The sequence below is a fragment of the Hyla sarda genome, chromosome 12 (genome assembly GCF_029499605.1).
Source record: "Hyla sarda isolate aHylSar1 chromosome 12, aHylSar1.hap1, whole genome shotgun sequence".
Classification (NCBI taxonomy): domain Eukaryota; kingdom Metazoa; phylum Chordata; class Amphibia; order Anura; family Hylidae; genus Hyla; species Hyla sarda.
Window position 1 is genome coordinate 62,150,878 of NC_079200.1, and position 23,916 is coordinate 62,174,793.

The window sequence follows — 23,916 nt, forward strand, 5'->3', positions numbered from 1 at the left end:
AGAATATTTGAAAACAAGCCTATATGCAGCAGTTGTGTTTTCATTTACAACACAAATAGAGAAACACAGCCGCACATCCATGATTTGTATGTTGATCTTCTTGCTTCTCAGCATAATAAAAAAAACTAACAGGTTGTTAATATACATTTTGATCAAAAAGTACAAGCCCACTCACCACATCAAGGCCACCTAGTCAGAGTGGGTCCCTAACCTGACACTGGCGTAGCGCCGGGCGACAACCACTGCCTCCGAGACACCATGCCCACAGGGGGAGCGACCCAGTGGCCAGACTGCCCCACCAAGCCCCTGGCTTTTGCCCACACCACCCCACAGACAAAGCATCACAGAAACAATGGCTGCCATAGAGAACCACACCAGTGTGAAAACCTACCATGTGCTCCCTACCAAAGGACTGGGAGAATGTAAGGAGGAAACCCTTATACAGTCTCCTGCTAATTAAAACCACCTGGGCTGAATGGGTGGAGTGGAGTGTTGGCCATGGAAGAAAGGAGAGACTACAAATGTACAACACAAATAGAGAAACATAGCCGCACATCCACCATTTGTATTTTGATCTACTTGCCTCTCAGGCGTTTTTAATTAGCAGGAGACTGCATAAGGGTTTCCTCCTTACATTCTTCCAGCCCTCTGGTAGGGAGCACATGGTAGGTGTTCACACTGGTGTCGTTCTCTGTGGCGGCCATTGTTTCTGTGATGCTTTGTCTGTGGGGTGGTGTGGCCCAGGGGCTTGGTCGGGCAGCAGTGGGGCTGCCTGGCCACTGGTTCGCTTCCCCTGTGGGCATGGTGTCTCGGAGACTGTGGTTGCTGCCCGGCGCTACGCCAGTGTTGTGTTAGGGACCCACTTTGACTAGGTGGCCTTGACGTGGCAAGTGGGCTTGTACTTTTTGATCAAAATGTATACTAACAACCTGTTAGTTTTTTAAATGATGCTGAGAAGCAAGTAGATCAAAATACACATTGTGGATGTGCGGCTATGTTTCTTTATTTGTGCTGTACATCTGTTTTCATTTAAATGCTAAACAAATTATTGCAACAGTGTAAATACATGTATGTCAAACCCCTGAAAGAGAGCTTCCTAGGAAACACTAGTGGATCAGATTCAGGAACATCATGCAAGGTTTATATAATCTTCTACCAGAACCAATATTCAGCTAGAGCAGGGGTCTTAAACTGTGGCCCTGTTGCAAAACTTCAACTCCCAGTATGCCAGGACATTCGTTGGCAGCAGCCAACGGCTGTCCAGGCATGCCGGGAGTTGAAATTGTAAAACATCTGGAGGGCCACCAGTTTGAGACCCCTAATCTAGAGAATCTACCTTTTTTAAAGGATTCTTTATTAAAATGACACCTTCACAATTTACATGGATGACGAGTCACTGATCTCATTGTATAACATGGATACTTTCAGGTTCTCAGCGCTATGTGGTCATGAGAGTGTCCGAGGCGCATCAGGTTAAAAACGAGGTTCACAAACCGGACCCAGATTTTGGGAAGACGATTAAAGATCTGCCAAAGTAAGAGGTTTGATATAGACTCTATCTTTACAGCTTTGTAGAACAGATTTAGCAATTACTTAACTAGCTGTTCATCAGTCTAATAGTTTGTATTCCCAATGACTCCAGTAAGGCTCTGCTATCTGTTAGTTGACTGTTGGGTCTCATTCAGAGACCACAGAAGTTTGTAAGATGCATTTTATAACTTGCTGACCAGTCAGAGCTGCAGAAATGTGTAATGTGACCCCACCCCCCATTAGGCTGCGCCAGTTTACTGATGGGACCAATTGTGGTCATAGACATGATAGATGCAATGCATTCTAAATGTCTTCAAACCCTTTCACTTTTTTTACGTTTTGTTATGTTGCAAACTTGTGCGAAAATGGTGTTTTCCAAGATCAAGTTTCCCCTTCATTCTGCACTCCATACCGCATAATAACAAAGTATAACCAGAATGTTAAAAATCGTTACTAATTTATTAATAAGGATAAACTAAAATATGACATTGACATAAGTATTAAGGCCCATTACTTAGTACTTAGGTGAAGCATCTTTGGCACCCGGGTTTAGGGATTTTCTGCTCCTTTGCAGATACTCTCAAGCTCTGACATGTTAGTTTAGGACCAACAGTTGAAGTCATTGGACAACAAGGAAAAAAAACGTGGTTTCTATTGGCAGGAAATGTTCAACCCCAAATGCAGTTGTGGTCTGTTGCTAAGGGCAATCCCCAGCATAAAATGCACACAATGGGGGATGCCTGCAAAAGACTACAAGTGCCACAGTGGCATCCTACACCAGATGAAAAGTGTGGATACGTAACATATAAAATCTATAAATATAAAACTCAAATGTGTGTGTATGTTCCAGCATCACATCCAAATGGCTAAAGAAATTGGGGGGGATTTATCAAAACTTGTGTAGAGGAAGAGTGGTGCAGTTCCCCATGGCAACCAATCAGATTGCTTCTTTCATTTTTCACAGGTCTGTTCAAAAATGAAAGAAGAAATTTGATTGGTTTCCATGGGCAACTGCACCACTCTTCCTTTGCACAGGTTTTGATAAATCTCCCCCCATTAACATGAAACTTGGCACACATGTTACTTATATGTTAACAACAAACATAGGATAGATAATTTAACTCTTACCCACCCCCATTTGCCATGGTCGGGGTTTTTGTTTAAAGTCCCATACAAGTCTATGGAAAATATATGTTACTGCATAACTTCCAAACGGCTCCACTCTGCATCTCCTGGTGAATGTGTCTGTCCGGCTTGCAAGCCACACCGCATCTCACAAAGATAGGACGGGATATGGGGTCGGGCTATGAGAACAGGATATGAGGTCGGGATATGAGGTCAGGAAATGAGGTCGAGATAGGAGGACGGGATATGAAGATGGGATATGAGGTTGAGATAGGAGGTTGGGATAGGAGGTCGAGATATTAGGATGGGATATGAGGTTGAGATAGGAGGTTGGGATAGGAGGTCGAGATATTAGGATGGGATATGAGGTCGAGATAGGAGGATGGGATAGGGGGACGGGATATGGGGTCGGGCTATGAGGTCGGGATATGAGGACGGGATATGAGGTCAGGGTATGAGGTCAAGATAGGAAGATAGGATAGGGGGTCGGGCTATGAGCACAGGATATGAGGTCAGGGTATGAGGACGGGATATGAGGTCGGGATATGAGGTCGAGATAGGAGGACGGGATATGAGGTTGAGATAGGAGGATGGGATATGAGGACTGGATATGAGGACAGGATATGAGGTCAGGATAGGAGTTTGTGATATGAGGAAGGGATATGAGGACAGGATATGAGGTCGAGATAGGAGGATGGGACAGGAGGTCAGGATATGAGGATGGGATATGAGGTTAAGATATGGGGACGGCATATAATAACAATATATGAGGATGGGATATGAAGCTTCCTCTTTTGTTGATTTTCCTCCCCAACAAGGGCTAGGAAGGAAATACCAGGCAATGCCGGGTACTCAGCTAGTAATACATAAATTTAGGTGCACTACTGTGGTATATGTAGATGGTAACATATGACTAACCCTCAAAATGATGTAAAATTGAGACATTAGCCAGTAAATCCTTATATGAAGACATACCTGAGCCCGCACACCAATGCCAAGGTTTCTCAAGTGGCATGGGACCTAACACTAAACATACCTGTGCCGTATGGGCAATTCCAGGGTCCAGTGGGCAATTACAGCGGCATTGGGTCCGATTCACAGCCTGCTTCCAGTTCACTCCAATGTGGCTAAGCACACATACAGTGGGAGGAGGAAGGAAGGCTGATATGTTGCCGGCCTCTCAGGTGCACCAAAATGCTGCCTATATTAGTGATTAAGGCGCATTAGATTTGGAGTTTATACACCTCCAAGTACAAGATTTGAATAACAAGAAAAAAACGCGGTTTCAAATGCTCAACCCAAATACAGTTGTGCCTTTATGCTGGGAGAGCAGATCCCGTGCTTGTGGTCCGTTGCTAAGGTCAATCCCCAGCATAAAATGCATACAATGGGGGATGCCTGCAGCAGACTACAAGTGCCACAATGGCATCCTACACCAGATGAAAGGTGTGGATGTGTAACATATAGAATAATACATAAATTTAGGTGCACTACTGTGGTAGATGTAGACAGTAACATATGACTAACCCTCAAAATGATGTTAAAATTGAGACATTAGCCAGTATATTCTTATATGAAGGACATACCTGAGCCTGCATACCAACTGCAAGGTTTCTCAAGTGGCACGGGACCTAACATTAAACCTACCTGTGCCATATGGGCAGTACCAGGGGTCAGTGGGTAATTACAGCGGCATTAGGTCCGACTCACAGCCTGCTCCCAATTCACTCCAGTATGGCTAAGCACACATACGGTACTGGCTAAGGTCTCTGGTTGGGCCACTCAAGGATAGTCTTAGAATTGTCCTTGAATGGGCACTGTCAGATACAAAAACTTCTTATATATTGTACATCTTGGCAAAATATTAACCTTTCCAATATGCTTCATGAGAACATTTTATTTCCTTTTTATAGAAATCGTGGCTTATAAAATCATGACTTTGTCCAAGCTGAAGCACAGGCGTGGACAAAGTCCAGTAAGTGAGGGTGGGCTAGCACTCCTCTGTAGAGAGCACAGAGGAGTCCTATCAGACAGGAGAGAGCACAGAGGAATATTATCAGACAGGAGAGAGCACAGAGGAGTCCTATCAGACATGAGAGAGCACAGATGAGTTCTATCAGACAGGAGAGAGCACAGAGGAGTACTATCAGACAGGAGAGAGCACATGGGAGTACTATCAGACAGGGGAGAGCACAGAGGAGTGCTTACAGACAGGAGAGAACACAAAGAAGTGCTATCTTACAGGAGAGAGCACAGAGGAATCCTATCAGACATGAGAGAGCACAGATGAGTAATATCAGACAGGAGAAAGCACAGAGGAGTACTATCAGACAGGAGAGAGCACAGAAGAGAACTATCAGAAAGGAGAGAGCACAGAGGAGTGCTATCAGACAGGAGAGAGCACAGAGAAGTGCTATCAGACAGGAGAGAGCACAGAGGAGTCCTATCAGACAGGGGAGAGTAAAGAGGAGTGCTATCAGACAGAAGAGAGCACAGAGGAGTCTTATCAGACAGAAGAGAGCACAGATGAGTACTATCAGACAGGAGAGAGCACAGAAGAGTACTATCAGACAGAAGAGAGCACAGAGGAGTGCTATCAAACAGGAGAGAACACAAAGAAGTGCTATCTTACAGGAGAGAGCACAGAGGAATCCTATCAGACAGGAGAGAGCACAGAGGAATGCTATCAGACAGTAGAGAGCACAGAGGAATGCTATCAGACAGGAGAGAGCACAGAGGAGTCCTATCAGACAGAAGAGAGCAAAGAGGAGTGCTATCAAACAGGAGAGAGCACAGAGGAGTACTATCAGACAGGAGAGAGCACAGAGGAGTATTATCAGACAGGAGAGAGCACAGAGGAGTGCTATCAGACAGGAGAGAGCACAGAGGAGTGCTATCAGACAGGAGGGAGCACAGAGGAGTGCTATCAGACAGGAGAGAGCACAGAGGAGTGCTAGCCCACCCACACTTACTGGACTTTGTCCATGCCTGTGCTTCAGCTTGGACAAAGCCAAGATTTTATAAGCATTGAATTCTATAAAAAGGAAATAAAATTCTCTTATGAAGTATATTAGAAAGGTTAATGTTTTGCCAAGATGTACAACATAAAAAAGTGTTTGTATCTGACAGTGCCCATTTAAGCCACTCCTGTGTTGTCTTAAAGGGGATCTCCTGTGAAAAATTATTTTTTTTAAATCAACGGGTCCCAGAAAGTTAAACAGATTTGTAAATTACTTCTATATAAAAATCTTAATCTTTCCAGTACTTATCAGCTGCTGTATACTATAGAGGAAGGTCTTTTATTTTTTATTTTTTTATCTGTCTGACCACAGTGCTCTCTGCTGACACCTCTCTCCATGTCAGGAACTATCCAGAACAGGAGAGGTTTGCTATGGGGATTTGCTCCTGCTTTGGACACTTCCATGCATGGACAGAGGTGACAGCAGAGAGCACTGTGGACAGATAGAAAAGATATTCAAAAAAAAACTCCTCTGGAGCATACTAGAGTTGATAAGTACTAGAAGGATTACGATTTTTAAATAGAGTAATTTACAATTCTGTCTAACTTTCTGCCACCAGTTGATTTAAAAAAAAAAAAAAATGTTTCCACCAGAGTACCCTTTTAACTGTGTGCTTAGGGTCTTTGGGGGAGATTTAGTAAAACCTGTGCAGAGGAAATGTTGATCAGCAGAATTAGCATTTGTTACCTTCTCCATATCTGTAGCTTCGCACAATTCTATCTCTGAGTTCTACAGACAGTTCTTTCCCCCTCATGGCATTGTTTTTGCTCAAATATGCATTATCATCTGTGAGAACTCGAGTGACCCAGCTAGAGCCCTGATTTGGTCCCAGCCGAACATCTCTGTAGAGACCTGAAAATGGCTTCCACTGATGGTCTCCATCCAACCTGATGGAGCTTGAGAGGATCTGCAGAGAAGAATGGCAGAAAATCCCCAAATCCTGGTGTGTAACCCTTGTGGGATCATATCCAAGAAGACTGAAGACTGCAATGACTACTAAAGGGGCTTAAACTAAGTCCTGAGTAAAAGGTCTGAATACTTAAAGGGGTTTTCCAGGATTTTTTTTTTTATTTGACTATGCTACAGGGGCTGTAAAGTTAGTGTAGTTCATAATATAGTGTCTGTACCTGTGTGTGACAGTTTTCTCACAATTCTTATGTGATTTTCACCCCACTATTTATTTTGATCAGCATACAAAATGACTGTTGTCTCGGATTTTTCCCAGCTTGCAATGCGGCCGAGACCTGACTCACTAGTCATGAGATGACAGGGAGCCTGTCTGCTTCAATGGGTGGAGGGATCAATCTGCAACTAATGCAACAGCTGTAGGCACCCTGATTGAAAACCACAGGTCTGCAGCTCATTTATGTTTCAATGGGTGGGGTGGCTGATGTGTGGGAGGGAGGAAAATGGCATTGTGGGATTTGTAGTAAAAAAAACATAAGTCAAACAGGAAATACAAGTTCACAAAAAGCTAGCCACAGTGTTATGGTAATCTCATGACATAGCCATTAAGCCCCAAGACAAGCGCAGATCCTTCCTAAACATGTCCATTACTGTCTGCCATGTACGTCCTAAAATCACCTTATGGGGGGATAACCCCTTTAAAAGTCACTGCAAGATTTTAGTTTTTCCTTTTCAATACTGTGAATTAGTAAAGATTTCTAACATTCTGTTATTACTTTGTCATTATGGAGTATTGAGGCCAAAATGATGATGAACGTGGCTGAAAACTTTCTGAACTGCATTGTTTGTAGCTACTTAAAAAAAAAAGTATTGGACAAGTATGTGTGTAATCCATGTTCCCACTGCCCATTGACCAGATTGTTGATGAATCCTGTAAATATTTGCAAGAGCTGCTGAGAAAAATCTAATCACTATAAGCAGCTTAAAGTTTTCTGGTCATAAGTAAATAAGACTTACTTGTTGCATAACAAAAAGCTCTGCAAATATTATGATAATATTATTTCATACAGTTATTCTCCGTGTTCATGACATCTGATTACTGTCAATAAAGGGATTTATTGGTAGTTTACTGAATACCTGTCCTCATCATGTTCATCTGCCCTGATACACTGTAACCATCCATTCTTGTGCAGGGATGTGGAAATCCTATCGCCCGACGCCCGGGACAAGTAGTTCTGGGCGCTGGGCAGGTGAGTTTTTCATAGATTTAGCCCTGTATCGGGCAAGCAGGACTGGAAAGACTCCCCCCTCCCCCCCCCCTTATTTTTTTATAATGCCGGCGGGAGGTGCGGGAGCGTATGCAGACTTGCATGGGATGCAAGTCTGCACCTCACAGCGGCGCACAGGGTGTATGGAGGGAGCTCCTGACTTCAGCCCGCTGCATACTCAGCGGCCCCCGGCTGATTTCAGTAGTCAGGGCCCGCCGCTAGTAACCCAGCATGCAGCGCTCGCCGCGGCCGGCTATTAACTCTTTAGATCACCGCTGTCAAAGGTTACAGCAGTGTCTAAAGGGATCTTTTAACCATCCCTGGTGGTCTAGCGGGGTGGATTGCCCCCCAGCAGCGTGATCGGCTTACCTCTGCATTCATGGCTGCCCCCATAGATCTGCAATTGAACACAGATCAATGGAGTTCAATAGAACTGCATTGATCTGTATGAGGAATCTAAATGATTCCTCCTAAAAAAGTGTATTTAAAAAAAGAAAGTTTAAAAAAAGTTTTAAAACGCCCATTAACCCCTTCCATATTAAAAGTTCATAACACCCCCCTTTTCCTTATAAAAATATGTAAACATAATAAAAATAAACATATTTGGTATTGGCGCATGTGCAATTGTCCCAACTGTTAAAAAATTTAATTTTATATCCATACGGTAATTGGCGTTAACGTGAAGAAAAAAATACCAAACCACATAATTGCATTTTTTTAGGTTTATAACATCATATCCCAGAAATAAAAAAAAGTCTGATCAATACCAAAATGGTACCGATAGAAACAGCGTATAACAGCCCCAAAAATGAGCCCTCATACAGCCCAGTATACGGGCGGGAAAAAAATGTTATAGGGATCAGGAATATTTTTTTTTATTAAAAAGTTTAAAAAAAAAAATTATTAAAACATGATGTAAACTAAACAAATTTGGTATTGGTGTAATCAGGCAGACCTTAAGTATCAAAATTAGTGCTGGGCGGTATGACCAAAAATGTGTATCACTGTATTTTTCAAAGTCATGGCGGTTCCACGGTAGTTGTTGGTATTTTTTTTCCACTCATTTCCCCCCTACCACCATACTCACCCCCCCCCCCTCGAATGAATAATCAGCCACAGTGCGCTGGGGAACTAATCATATATGACCCGCGGGCGCTGTCCTGCTTTTCCTCCCTAACCCCCCCCCCCCCCCCACACCGCGCTGTCCCCACATCGGGGGACTAATCATGTTACCCGCAGGCGCTGATCTCCTTTTCCTCCTGTGAGCCGCGGAGCTGGAAATGAATGAGTTGTGAGCCGCGGGTTCAGGACGGAGAACGGAAGCTGTCACCTCCCCCTGCAAGCGCTGAAAGCCAGTGGGCCGCGGGCGCTGCAGAACTTCTGATCAGAAATATTTTCAATTTCACCTCACAAATAATTTTTTTTGTTTCAGAGCATAAGTAATGGAAAAATGAAAGGTGTCATTACAAATTATACTTGGCCCCGCAAAAAACAAGCCTCATATGAGTCTGTAGATGGAAAAATAAGAGTTATGGCTATTATAGGACGAGGAAGAAAAAACTAAAGTGTAGAAACTAATAAAGACCTTATTTATGTACTTTTTTGGTTGAAATTATTTTATCTACCAGTGGATTTTCTTGAGGGACAAGTTTATTGTGTTGACTTTAGTCCCTTGGACAAGTAGTTTTTTATTTTTTTTATTTCCACACCCCTGTTGTGTATCACGTGGACACAGCCGGAACAGGTTTTTAGCCAGTGAATGTAGACAAGAATGTTTCAAATCACTGACGTTTCAGTGATAACAAGTCATATTGGGGGACAGTTATCCTTGTTGTCTTTGGTACGTGAGTTTTTACGATTTTTTTTTTTGCTTTGGTTTTGCTTACGTGCAAGTCATTTATCAAACTATCAAGGGTGGGGGTTGATAAATTTGGCCCACATAAGCAAAAAGCAACAAATTTCTTCTTAACACCATTTTGAATGATTCCTCTTCTCCTCTGCAACTTTTTGCGCGACTTCTTAAAAGTGCAAATGTTTGCAAATTTTTTGAGGGGTTGGCGACTGTCTTATGCTTACGTGCAAATAATGCAAAGTGAAAACTGAAAGTTGCTTAGGTAAGACTGCTAATTTATGCATACACAAGTTGCAAACCACAACCACACCCACTTTCCGATAGGTCATGCCCCTTTAGCAAGTGCCTCTGAAAACAGAAAATATTTGCACAACATCTGCAGCTAGCGCAAAAATTGTGCGATTATTTGCCATTTTCATGAGTAAGAATAAAAGCGCTCATGATGCCTACCCCCCATGTGTTCTGACACCCTTAGATATCAATCAGGACAGGTTTTTTTTAGCCTCTGAAGGACTTAGCCTTAGGGGTTAGCTAAGGTAGAGTTCCCCCAGGCAAAGTGGGCATCGATCTGAAGAGATCCTGGTCTTTGTTGCTGTCTATGAACATAAACTGAAGGGACATATGAATGGTCCATCAGCTTAGATAAGAACATTGCTTGCTTTGGCAGGAGCACACATGGAACCCCTCTAAATGTACTCTCTTAAATGTTTTTCCCCATAGGTCAGTGTTGATGCTTCTAAAGAACCCAACGTTTATTTTCCTGTGCTTCGCTGGAGCAACAGAAGCCACTCTCATCACAGGAGTGTCAACATTTGGGCCAAAGTTTCTAGAATCGCAGTTTAGTTTGAGTGCGTCGGAAGCTGCTACATTTTTTGGTAAGTAGGGGGCTCATCTTATTTTCTGCTCGGTTTCTTTACCATAGAGCTATGTATGCTAGGGATGGTGTGACAAACTATAGTCAGAAATGTACATTTTGCTGTGGTTTTTCTTCTTAAGATATGACATATTCTGAAAGCTGAAACCACATATTATGCGCAGCAGTGGAAACTAACCTGTGGATGGAAATAAGTCTGCAGAGGAGCTAATCCGGAAATGAATAGACAATGCTTTGTAGCTGAATAGTCTTGTTCATCTATTTTAAAGGGTTTTTTCCCCTTTGCTAGAATATTCCATCACTTTAAAGAAAACACTCAATAAATGTTTTAGTTTTTTTTGCTCATGTAGTGCAGCATAGGCTGATGAGGCATGAAATTGTGCATTTGTAAACCAAAATGGAGCCAATGTTGTGGGTTCTGTAATGCAGCCTACATTTCTTATGAATCCTTTGGCTTTGGGTGTGGAGTTTCATTACAGATGAGAGTTTGTACCATGTTAGCATTAGAAATATAGGAGACACATGGAGTAGTGATGATACCTTTATTGGCTAACTTAGAGGATTTAGATTGCAAGCGTTAAAGACCGCTTGGGTCCCTTCGTCAGTCATGTTACAAAATGAATCTGAAGAACATATCTCTTAAATGGGCACTGTCATAAAAATGTATTTTGCTATTGCACTCCTTATTGTAAATAAAAAATATTTCTAATGTACTTTGTTAAACCCCTTAACCCCTTAAGGACTCAGCCCATTTTCACCTTAAAGGGGTACTCTGGTGGAAAACTTTTTTTTTTTAAATCAACTGGTGCCAGAAAGTTAAACAGATTTGTAAATTACTTCTATTAAAAAATCTTAATCATTCCAGTACTTATTAGCTGCTGAATACTACAGAGGAAATTATTTTCTTTTTGGAACACAGAGCTCTCTGCTGACATCCCGAGCACAGTGCTCTCTGCTGACATCTCTGTCCATTTTAAGAACTGTCTCCAGTTGATTTAAAAAAAAAGTTTTCCACTGGAGTACCCCTTTAAGAACTCAAAAAATCATCGTTTTTGCACTTTAGTTTTTACCTCCTCACCTTCTAAAAATCATAATGCGTTCAATTTTGCTCCTGTTTTTTGCATCACCAATAGTGCTTTGTAATGGCATTATTTATTTTATAACAATCTGCAGGGAAACAAAAAAAATTATTTGTGGGGTGAATTGAAAAAAACAACACCATTTTGCAAATTTTAGGGCTTCTGTTTTGACGCAGTGCGCTTTTCGGTTTATCTTTATTCTATAGGTCCATACGGTTACAAGGATACCCAATTTATGTAGGTTTCATTTATTTTACTACTTTAAAAAAAATGATAACTACATGCACCAAAATTAGTATGTTTAAAATTGTCATCTTCTGACCCTTATAACCTTTTTATTTTTCTTCATACTGGGCTATATGAGGGCAAATTTTTTGTGCCATGGTCTATAGGTTTTATCGGTTCCATTTTTGTTTTGATGGGACTTTTTGATCGCTTTTTATTAATATGTTTATGGTATATAAAGTGACAAAAAATTTTAAATTTTTGGCTTTGGTATTTTTTTTTTACGTGTACGCCATCGACCGTGCGGTTTAGCTAACCTTATATTTTAATAGTTCGGACATTTACGCACGTGGCGTTACCACATGATTATTCTTTATCACATTACTTTATTTTAAAAAATAGGAAAGGGAGTGATTTAAACTTTTAATCTTTTAATATGGGAAGGGGTTATTTCACTTGTTAAGCTTTTTTTTACACTTCTTTTTTAGCCCCCCCCCCCCCATAGAGGGCTATACCATATATACCATAGCATAGCATTGATCACTGTTCTCAGCGCTCTGCTGCTCTAGCCTGCTTAGGAGGCTTGGAGAAGCAGATCGCTAAACAGATGTAGGTGGGCACCCTACCGTCGTCCAGTAAGCTGATCGGGAAATCGCGATTTTGCAGGGATAGTTGCACTTTCATTTTAGATGCCGCAATCAAATTTCATTGCGACGTCTAAAGGGTTAATGCCAGGCATCGTGCTGACCAGCGGTGTCTGGCATTAACCCTGGGTCCTGGCTGCAGTCAGAGACCCACAGGGTTTGAAGTGTTCTCCGCTCGTGAGAACGCTTTAAACCCCGTTAAAAGGGCCCAGGATATACAGGTACGCCCTGGGTCCCTAACTTAAAAAAATGAAGTTTTCTATGTTTTATTTATGTTTAAAAAAGCTGCCACTAGGTGTCTTCCTACTTGTCCAGAGCACATTTCAGCCCATCTCTTGCACAGACTGGACTCCTGCTGGTCTGGCAGAACTCCAAAATATGTATTCCATATGTAGAGGGGTGAACCGCATGTAGGGTTTCCCTAACAGTAGAATGCAAAAATGTTGTACACTAAGTTGTGATATACAATGTTTATATGCCAAAATGTCATGGGTTTAAGCCACCCTCTATGATTTAGCCTTGGGGTCCCCCTCTAGGCGTATGTATCAGACCGATGAGGTTTGCATTTCAGGTGACAAACCTAGGGACCCTACCACAGGTTTCAGTACCCAGGGATGTGGAAATCCTATTGCCCGACGCCCGGGACATGTAGCTCCGGGCGCCAGGCAGGTGAATTTATCATAGCTTTAGCCCTGTTTCGGGCAAGCAGAGCCGGACCAACTTCCCCCTTTTTTTTTATATATATAATGCCGGTGTAAGGTGCAGGAGCGGATGCAGACTTGCATGGGATGCAAGTCTTCACCTCACATCGGCGCTCAGGGTGTATGGAGCGGGCTGCTGACTCGAGCCCGCTTCATACTCGACGGACCTCGGCTGATTTTAGTAGCTAGGGACCGCCGCTAATAGCCCAGCATGCGGCCGGCTATTAACCCTTTAGATCACCGCTGTCAAAGTTGACAGTGGTGTCTAAAGGGATCTTTTAATCATCCATGGTGGTCTAGCGGAGTGGATCCCCCCACAGTACGATCGCCTGTAGAAGTAGTCGGAGGGCTTATCTCTGCATTCATGGCTGCCTCCATAGATCTGCATTTGATTGAGCCTGCCTTGAGCAGGCTCAACCAAATGAACACAGATCAATGGAGTTCAATAGAACTGCATTGATCTGTATGAGGAATCTAAATGATTCCTCCTAAAAAAAAGTATATTTAAAAAAAGAAAGTTTAATAAAAGTTTAAAAACACCTCTTCCATATTAAAAGTTCATATCACTCCCCTTTTCCATATAAAAATATGTAAACATGATAAAAATAAACATAGTTGGTAATTGTCTGAACTATTAAAGAATAACATTTTATATCCCATACGGTAAATGGCGTTAACAAGTCGCAGAATTGGGTTTTTTATGTTTATAACATCATATCCCAGAAAAAATTTAGTAAAAAATTGTTCAAGAAGTCCAATCAATACCAAAATGGTAGTGATACAAACAACATATTACGGATCAAAAAATGAGCCCTCATACAGCCCAGTATAAATGTTATAGGGGTCAGGAATAAAAAAAAAAATAATAATAATAATTATTATTATTATTATTATTATTATTAATAAAACATGACGGAAACTAAACAAATTTGGTATTGGTGTAATCAGGCTGAGCTAATGTATCAAAATAATATGTAAGTTTGACCACAAGGTGAATGATGAAAAAAGAAAACCCCAACATTTGCATTTTTTTTGCCCCGCAAAAAAGAAGCCTCATATGGGTCTGTAAATGGAAAAATAAGAGTTATGGCTATTATAGGACGAGAAGGAAAAAAACAAAAGTGCAGAAACTAATAAGACCTTATTTACGTACAATTTTGGTTGAAATTATTTTATCTACCAGGACAAGTGGATTTTCTTGAGGGACAAGTAGATTGTGTTCCGCTTTAGTCCCTTGGACAAGTTTTTATTTATTTATTTATTTATTTTTTCACACCCCTGGTGCCATTTTGTTACTTTTTCCTAGGCCCAGAATTCTGTGTTGAACCATTTCATATTATATTCTTACAAGGATTGGATCTCTGTATCTTTTTTCTGATACACCATGATAGAAATTGTACCTTCTATCATTGTAGGTGTAAGTGAAGCATTTCTCTACACCTTTTTGTGTGTGTTGATAATGTGTAGGAGCACCAAATTTATTAAATGGTCACAGAGCATGTGATACATTTTGTGCAGGTCACATTTTATGAAATTTCTCTCTTCACATACACCGAAAAGCTAAGCTAAGTCCGGCTGGTGTAGTTTAGAGACTTTTCAGTGGCTTTGCGCCTTTTTTGCGCCTTTTCACAAAAAGGTGCTGTTCACAAAATCCTTCCATATCATGTGTATTGTCAAAATCAGTGGATTGCAACTCAAAATCAGCAGAAATGTATAAATCAAAAGGCGCAAATAAACACAGATTTTTGGAACCTTTTCTAGACACAAAAAACAGTCTAAAGACAATGATAAATGTCAGCCTTAGGGTGCGTTCCCACCTGGCGTTTACGCAGCGGATTTCACGCTGCACAAAATTTATGGCAGCAGCGGGAAATACGCTGCGTATTCCTTGATCACTATACACACAGGGCTTTCCAGCAGCAGCAGCCCTATGCGTGCAGTGAGTTTTGGAGGCGGAGTCGCGCATCACAGTCACGTCGGCACACGGCCCCGCCTCCAAAGCTCACTAAACACATAGCGCTGCCGCCGGAAAGCCCTGTGTGTATAGTGAGCAAGGAATAAGCAGCGTATTTCCCGCTGCTGCCATAAATTTTGCACAGCGTGAAATACGCTGCGTATACGCCAGGTGGGAACGCACCCTTAGAGTTCAAAATCCACTGCAAAGCCATAGAATTAAATGATATTCTGACTGCAGAGGGGAGCATAGTAGGGTAGAGTGAAGTAGTGTATATTTTCATGCATTGAACTCATTAAATTCATATACGTTAGGCTCTTAAGTTTATCCGAGTGTCATATGCAGAGAACCAGATTTCTAGTGTATAAGTCTATGGCTGTATAAAGAGTTGCAGAATAGTTTCCCCCACTATAAAAATTATTATGATATGTTAATAAGCAATTGTTAAAAGATGAAGATTCACTATAACAAATTAAATAGATGTCAACTGCGTCTACCTCATGGCCTCCCAGAGTGCCTTACAGATGCTATAATTCCAGCTTCCCCCGGCTTTCTATTCCCCGCCGGTCAGGACTATGTTTCGGGCAAGTTATTTAGTAAGTTGTCTGTTTGGTTTATTGTGTCGGGGAAAAGTTGGACGGAAAGACACTGAGGTGGAAAGCAAAGTGAGGTTTATACTACAAAGGATGTAGCAGAGTGAGTATCCTGACACTGTGTACGGCTCTGTGTAAGGAACAATGGGCTCTTTATGTGACTAAGCAGCTCAGTCTTACAGTCTATTCTCCATAGGAAATCTAATCTTCTAAGACAGTGGATCCTAACCTTTTTTTTGCCCAAGTACCTCTTTGCAGCCCATTTCCAAAAATTGTACCTTCTATATTAGTGACATGTTTGTAATTAATATAGGTGCTGTTATGTACACAGAATATCAGAATAGTGAGCTCTGGAGTATAATACCAAATGGAAATGTGCATGCACACTAGGTCTGCACAATATAATCACAATTAAATTGCGATAATTGCGGATTGTGATATATATTGATTTGGCTTATGCAGGCCAGGTACATGAAATGGGGAGCTGTTTATTCCTCCCCATTTCATAACAGTTAACATGGAGGGGATTGGCCTATACGAAGGTATTTAACTATATGAGGGGAAAGTCTATATGAGGGTATTGGGCTATAAGAGGGGAGATGGCAATATGAGGGGAATGGCTGTATGAATTTCATATAACTGTCCTTCCTCAAATAGCCCAATCCCCTCATATAGCCCAATCCCCTGATATAGTCCTACCCCCAATCATAAAACACAATCCCCTAATATAGCTGTGCCCCCTTATGGAGCCCAATCCCCCCTCATCTAGCCAGTACCCCTCATTTAGCCATTCTCCCTCATTTCATATAGCCATACCCTCATATAGCCTGATCCCCTCATGTAGCCCATTCCACTCATATAGCCCGGTCCCCTCATATAGGGCCCCCCCCCCATATAGCCTAATCTTCTGATATAGTTGTCCTCCCTCATATAGCCCAATCCCCTTATATAGCCCACTCCCCCTTCATATAGCCATTCCCCCTCATTTCATATAGCCATTCCCCTCAAATAGCCCGATCCCCTCATATAGCCATCCCCCCTCATATAGCCCAATCCTCTCATACAGCCACCCCCCTCATATAGTCCAATCTCCTTAAATAGCCACTTAGATTCCTCTGGCTGCGCCAAACCGGCTGGAGCTGCTTAATGTTTTACGCGTACCCCCAGGAGAGCTGCCACGTACCCCTGGGGGGTACACCTACCACAGGTTGGGAACTGCTTTTCTAAGAAATCACATGAATATTTACCTTAATATAAGAGATTCTCTAGAAGGAAGGTGATCTATCTCATATCTATTTATCTATCTACCTCTATTATACTTGCCATTGTTTGAAAATGAGCTGCAGAGAGATTCACACTGCTGTGCACATAAGGATCTAAGCAACTGTGACAAGCGGCAGATTGTGATCTGTTGAGAACTAGGTCAGATCTTTTCCAGAACAGCAGGTCTTGTGGGGTTTCCCCAGAATGTAGTGGTTAGTATTTATCAAAAGTGCTGCAAGAAAGGACAACTGGGTTATTGAGGCCCAAGTGTGTTGGGAGTAAAGACTAGTCTGATCATACAGAGGAGCTGTTGTATATATAGCAAACTGCTGAAGAAGTTCCTGCTGTCTATGATGGATATGTGTCGGAGCCCACAGGGCTGCTTATGAGGCTGCATAGCTGGTACACTGCTCGCGCCAATGCTGAACCCTGTCCAACGCTGAAAGCACCTACAGTGGTCAGGCACATGAGCATCAGAATTGGACTATGGAGCAATAGAAGAAAGTGGCTTGGTCTAATGACTCACTTTACATATCATGTGGATGGCCAGGGGCATGTGCATCACTACCTGGGAAAAAGATGGCACTAGGATGCACTATGGAAAGAAGACAAGCTGGCAAAGGCAGTATGTTGGGCAATGTTCTGCTGGAAACCTTGGGTCCTGGCATGGTGTGGCTGTTATCAGAGTGGGGCAACATCTGCATGGAGTCTGTATGAATGTCTATACATTGGACACCTTGGCATAGTAACTACCATTACTTCACAGTCTGTACATTGCTGTAGTATATGTTGGTATTAAATAAATAAAAGGTTAATAAAGGTTTTACTTACATTGACATTTTCCTGTTTCCTGATCATAATTGTAATGTTTTCTTCTCTTCTCACATGTACAGGGTATCTGGTGGTCCCTGCTGGGGGAGGAGGAACCTTCCTTGGGGGGTTTATAGTCAATAAACTCAAACTTCACTGCTCAGGAGTAATCCGATTCTGTGTCTTATGTACTCTTCTAAGTCTGATGTCAATCTTCATATTCCTTATCAGCTGCCCAAACATGCCTATAGCAGGAGTGACTGTACCCTACACTGGCAGGTATGGACATTGATATAAAATAGGCAGGGCTGGATTTATGAAATGTAGGGCCCGGCACAGCACAGTTCAGACATGTGTTCTTTTAACTTCAAACTTAAACACAGAAGCATAAAATTATTTTACCCAAATGTTTCTGCCCAAATATGGCCATACAGTGCTTACGTAATATTTCCATTCAGTGCCTAAATAATACCATCACAAAATGCATAAATAAAACCTCCATACAATTATATATGTTTTCTACACAATATTGCTAATCAGTGCCCCAATAATACCATTATACAGTGCATAAATTAAACCTCTATATAGTATCCAAATAATCTTACCATGTAGTTCCAGCATAGTACTTCCATATAAACTCATTGCACCAGGGAGGAGTTGTCAGAACTGAATTAAGCTTTATATATGTGTATGTAATAATGATATGTGTGAGTGATTACAAAATAAGAGCAAAAATATAAGTGTATTGGGGAAAACTGCACAATTGAAAGGAGGCTTACGTACCATGTTGGGCTCTAGACTGGATACAAGATAACACAGTTGGGCATGGAAGCATGCAGGTTTTGTATGGCATCCTATAGCACATTTGCCCACAGATGTTGTAGCTAGGCTTGTAGATTCTACACACTCTTAGGCTGCCATACTGGCTCACCATAAATGCTGGTTTGGCCATAAATCTGACGGCTGGGCAGGCCAAAAAAGTGTTGCAAATTGGCGAAGATATTTCTGGGAAACCCTTGCTGTGTGTGGGTGAGCATTATCCTGCTGAAAATTCCAGTGAGAAGTCCTGCCATTATAGGTAACACTTGTGGCCACAAGATGTCCTGCACATCAAGCTGAGCTGTCAGTATCCCTCATATCACTACTAGGGGTGGCCGACTGGTATGCTATGGCTCCCCAGATCACCACACCAGCAGTTGGTCCAATGTATTGCTTCTAAGCAAGGGCAGGATTGAAGTGCTCACCACAGACCTCCTCAAACCTTAACGTTGTCGGATCAAAAACAGAAGCTGGGTTTGCTAAAGAAGATATGGTTCCAGTCTGTAGCATTCCAGGTTTCTTTTTCATGACGCCACTGCAAATAAAGGTGACAGTGGTTGACTGTCAATGGCAGGACATGCTATGGGCACAGTGGCACCAAATTTCCTTCTGCTATGTACTTGGAAATGGTCCAGGCAAAGGTGTGTAATAAAGGTGCCACCTGTATCTGGATGGTGGACAAGGGAAATTTGGTAGCTGCTTGATCAAACAGTCCTCTCTACTGGTGCTCTGTCTTGACCATCCAGAGCCTGTTCACCATGTGTTCATATCCACAAGTAACTACTGCACCAAACATCTTTGCCAGAGCAGCCTAGATGACAGTTTATTGAAATAACCATCCTACTTCTCTTAGGGCAATGATGCCCCTCCATCCCCTTCAAAGTGTATCTGGACAAAATGTCTTTAAGTGTGTCTTATAAGGATGTCTAGCAGTCAACGATCTCTCACCAAGAGTGGGGGGATTTATTATTACATAACCCAGTGTCTAATCAGATTACACGTGTAGTCATTTACATATCTGCCTGAGACAGAACGGCATGCTGAGTTTTGCAGCAATGGGACATTAATAAATGGGTGCAAATATTGAGTATTTCCTACACAGTATTGCTAGTTGATTCCCCAATTACACTGCCTTAGGGCTCAGATAATACCTCCATATAATGCCTAAAATGAATGGTAGGGTCTCTGTTGGCCTTAGACTGTGTAGAAGATGTTTACACCATCCACTCTCAAACAATATGGCTGCCATTAAAGGAAACATGTCACATGCAGATCATGTTATGACCTGCAAATACTGGTATATAGCTAGTATGGTAGTAAGACACATAGTACCTTCACTAGTGCTGTCTGTGCTTACAAATACATTTATGATCTTCAGCCAAGTGTCAAAGAGGTGGAACTGAGCCCTGAAGTGCCATAGGTGGGCACGCCTCCTCACCCCCTTCCCCTCACTGATTGGAAGCTGAACCCTGACTGTCAATCAAGCAGGGACAGAGAGAGGAGGAGCAAGGAGGCATGCCAGCTTACTGCGCTTTAGGGCTCAGTACGACTTCTTTGACACTTGGCTGCAGACCAAAAATGTATTTATCAAAGTTTTGGATCATGTGTCTTTTTGCCATAACAGCTACATAACAGTGTCTGCAGGTTGTAACATGATCTGCAGCTGACAGATTACCTTTAAAGATACCACAGGACATGTGCCTAGCTTGCTGCTATAGATATTTTCTAATGTGATATAGAGGTCTTTGGGCTATCCTTAGGCATCAGAATTATGCCACTGCATCCTCTATAACCCCAACAGCTATGACATCAAACCTTTCCAGACTCTAGTGTAACATAATATTGCTTGGTTTTATTCTTGTACTTAGTGGTTGTGTCATTTCTAAATAGTCTAAATGTAAATACCCAGTTCCTGTTTTCTGCAGTGTCCATGGAGGGAACAGCCTCAACCTCTCTGCTGCATGTAATGCCAACTGCAGCTGTGCGCAGGATCACTACAGTCCTGTCTGTGGAGCGGATGGAATCATGTACTACTCTGCCTGCTATGCCGGGTGCTCAGGAGCATACGTGGAGCTCAACAATGGTAGCAAGGTATTGTGTGCACTGGATTTGGTCTAACTGATAGTGTTAGGGTCTATTAAAATGATATTTATTTCATTGTCTATGGAGCTGCCATCCATAACCAAGTGCTGTACTCAGGTATTGACAGTGAATGGAGTGGCGATGTATAAGTCTGACTGCTGGGACCTTACACAATCAGATACTTATCCCCTATAAGTTGGAATAATCCTTTTGGGTTTTGTTTTTTTCTATACAGTGACATCTCTGGCCAAGGGAAACCTGGGTCATTGTAATATTTTGTCACTGAATTGGAATCCTGAGATAAAAGTGGGTTCAGACATTTGTATTTATTTTTATTTATTTTTTTAGTTTTTTTTTGTAAAAAGCCCGATAACACTTTAGTGCACATTTTATGTGTCTGTATGTTTAATATATTATATATCTTGTATTTTCTTTTCCAGGTTTACAAAAACTGCAGCTGCATTGTGTCAAATAATTCCATGTCGGACGCACAGGCCATATTGGGAAAATGTTCGTCTTCCTGTCAAAAGATGTCTCTGTTTTTAGTATTCACCTTCACTGTCATATTGTTTACATTCCTGTGCAGTATTCCTGCATTGACTGCAACACTAAGGTATCCTCATTACCGTTCACAAGATATTAATGCAGTGGTATCCAACCTGCAGCTCTCCAGTTGTTGCAGAACTACAACTCCCAGCTTGCCCTGACAGCTGTATGCATGCTGGGAGTTTTGCAGCAGCAGAGAGCTACAGGTTGGAGATCACTGGAAGAATGCAATCTTACTGTGTCCCCTGACATCTCCCATAAGGCTAAGTTTCCACTTGGTTTTTTTTCTGGCAGTTTTTGGAATACTGCCACTGCAGTTTTTGAGCCAAAGTCAGAAGTGGATCCATAAGGGAGGAGAAGTGTAAGTCCTTCCTTAATATGTCTTGTTCCTTTTGAATACACTTCTGGCTTTGGCTCAAAAACTGCAGTGGCAGTATTCCAAAAACTGCCAGAAAAAAAAACAAGTGGAAACTGGCTGGCTTTTGTGAATTCATTGAAATCTTTAGTTTTCTGGGAGATGAGTGGCATCAGTCATGCTTACCAGCCACTTATCTTTGCCATTTGGCTGTAGTGCTACTTATGGGTGAGCTGGGAATAGTAGATTGTATGATCATGCATGTTTTAGAGCTTCACATATTCCTTATAGACCAATGTATGGAAAAAACTCTAATGCACTTGCATTCAATTACTAACTACTTATCCACTCTATTTGCCATAAGTGCTGTATAATGCAGGGTGTGGCACTGCTGTATGCTTCCTGAGTCTTAGTGGTCATGTGACTACTGCTATCACTGGGATGCTGCTGTCAGACCAGAGCTGCATTATCACTGCCATAGCTTCATTTAAAGCGGAAACTGCATTTTGATGGTATGCCTCTTCCGATATTTTGTCCTTGCAAGAGTGCTGCTACGACGTCCATATTGACGAAACATTTGGGGATAGTGACAGACATGGTCACTTGACTTGTCTTACTAGGATATTACATCTGTGCACTGGAAAACAGGACAGTTGTAACTCCTGGCTGTAAGGGCATATTCATACTATGGAATTTCCGAGTGGAGATTCTGATGAAGCAGTCTTCCCTTGTCTTCAGTGGGATTCGACTGCACAGTGCACCCTGCTGAATTTCCAATACTGAAATTCAAATTCCCGTCTCACCTAATGGATTACCTTGTTCAGATATCCGTTGCCGTCTAAGAAGACTGCACATGTCCGAGTGGTCCTAGTGCCAACTGATTAAGCCAGCATCCACTGCAGAGCGGAGATTCTGTAGTGTGAATATGCCCTATGTAGTATTAAAGGGGTTTTCCGGCTTTATACATCTTTTCCCCTATCCAAAGGATAGGGGATAAGATGTATGATCGCAGGGGTCCCGCCTCTGGGGACCCCGTGATCTCTGTGCAGCCCCCGGCATTCTGTGCCGGGTGCTTTCTCTGAGACAGGGATGTGACGTCACACCACATCCCCTCCATTCATGACTATGACAAGGGGCGTGACTTATAGATGTTTAAAGCCAGAATGCCCCTTTAAGTTTGTACAGGTGTTTTGATTCTATGGGTGTAAAGAATAATGTTTCTGTTTGCTGACAGCAAGCAGCGTTCTTGCAATTAATGAGGAACTGGGATGTAAAGTATGTTAGAAAGGGTCTAACGTTTTCATTATACAATGAAAAAAAAATGCAAAGCTCCTTTTAAAGAATGACACACTGCAACAAATACATGGCTTATGAACAACCGTATTGATAGTACAGACATGTGACTTATTAACCCTGTATTTCCCATGATGCTTTTGTTTTTTAGGTGTGTCTCAGATAGTCAGCGTTCCTTTGCACTCGGGATCCAGTGGATATTAGTGCGGACATTAGGTATGGAATAACAAGAAACACTTACACTAATGGACTCCCTAACACCAATCATAGACCAATCTACGTTTCCTGTGTCTTATCTGTTCTGCCATGGGCTCGGAGCAAAGTGCCTCCCACTGAGTAATAAATAGATGGTTACTTTAATGCACCATTACCATCTTTAGCTTTGCTAGTAAAGAGCCACCTGTCAGTATTGAGATTTACATTCACTCGCAGGATGGGGCCACATTAATAACGTGAATCTAACTTTAAATTCTCAAGATGGCACTGAGAAGGGGCTGGATCTTGTAATACATTGTTGGCTAATAAAGAAAACTCACCAAGTTTATGTATAAGGCTTGACATACTTAATTTCCTATATGGGATATGTTTATAAGAGTTGTGGATAACACTGTGATTTGTGTACGATTATATAACACGGTTCTGGGATATCTCGATTTTGTCACTTAATTATAGTAAAAATTGGTTTGTATGGGTTGGCCGGTCTCTGTCATTTTTAAATAGAAGGTAAAGAGTTTGCAGTTCCTTCTGGCCTTTTACTGGCTACCCTGGGGGATTGCTGGAGGCAAGGTGTACTAGTGGAGTGGTCCAATCAAAAAAACATTGCAATACAGAAGTGTTGAACAGCATTTTTTTTTTTTTTTTTTTAATCACTGCTGATGGTGACAAAAAATTGCAACCCTTTCAAGCACTGCTGTCATAATCCAATGAAGCTTTACATAAGGGCTTCTGCTGTATGCCTCTGTATTACACCACTTACA

At 41.9% G+C, this 23,916-nt stretch overlaps 1 protein-coding gene across 3 annotated transcripts in view; it reads left to right on the forward strand.

Annotated features, from left to right (window-relative positions):
* SLCO4A1 (solute carrier organic anion transporter family member 4A1) overlaps nucleotides 1-23,916 on the forward strand; it is a 64,466-nt gene that overhangs the window by 32,608 nt on the left and 7,942 nt on the right. For all 3 annotated transcript variants that reach the window (XM_056548551.1, XM_056548553.1, XM_056548554.1), the window contains exons 5-10: nucleotides 1,429-1,534; nucleotides 10,422-10,576; nucleotides 17,928-18,123; nucleotides 20,589-20,754; nucleotides 21,186-21,358; nucleotides 23,091-23,155. In XM_056548551.1, coding sequence (XP_056404526.1) covers nucleotides 1,429-1,534; nucleotides 10,422-10,576; nucleotides 17,928-18,123; nucleotides 20,589-20,754; nucleotides 21,186-21,358; nucleotides 23,091-23,155 — 861 coding nt within the window. The remainder of the gene's footprint in view (nucleotides 1-1,428; nucleotides 1,535-10,421; nucleotides 10,577-17,927; nucleotides 18,124-20,588; nucleotides 20,755-21,185; nucleotides 21,359-23,090; nucleotides 23,156-23,916) is intronic.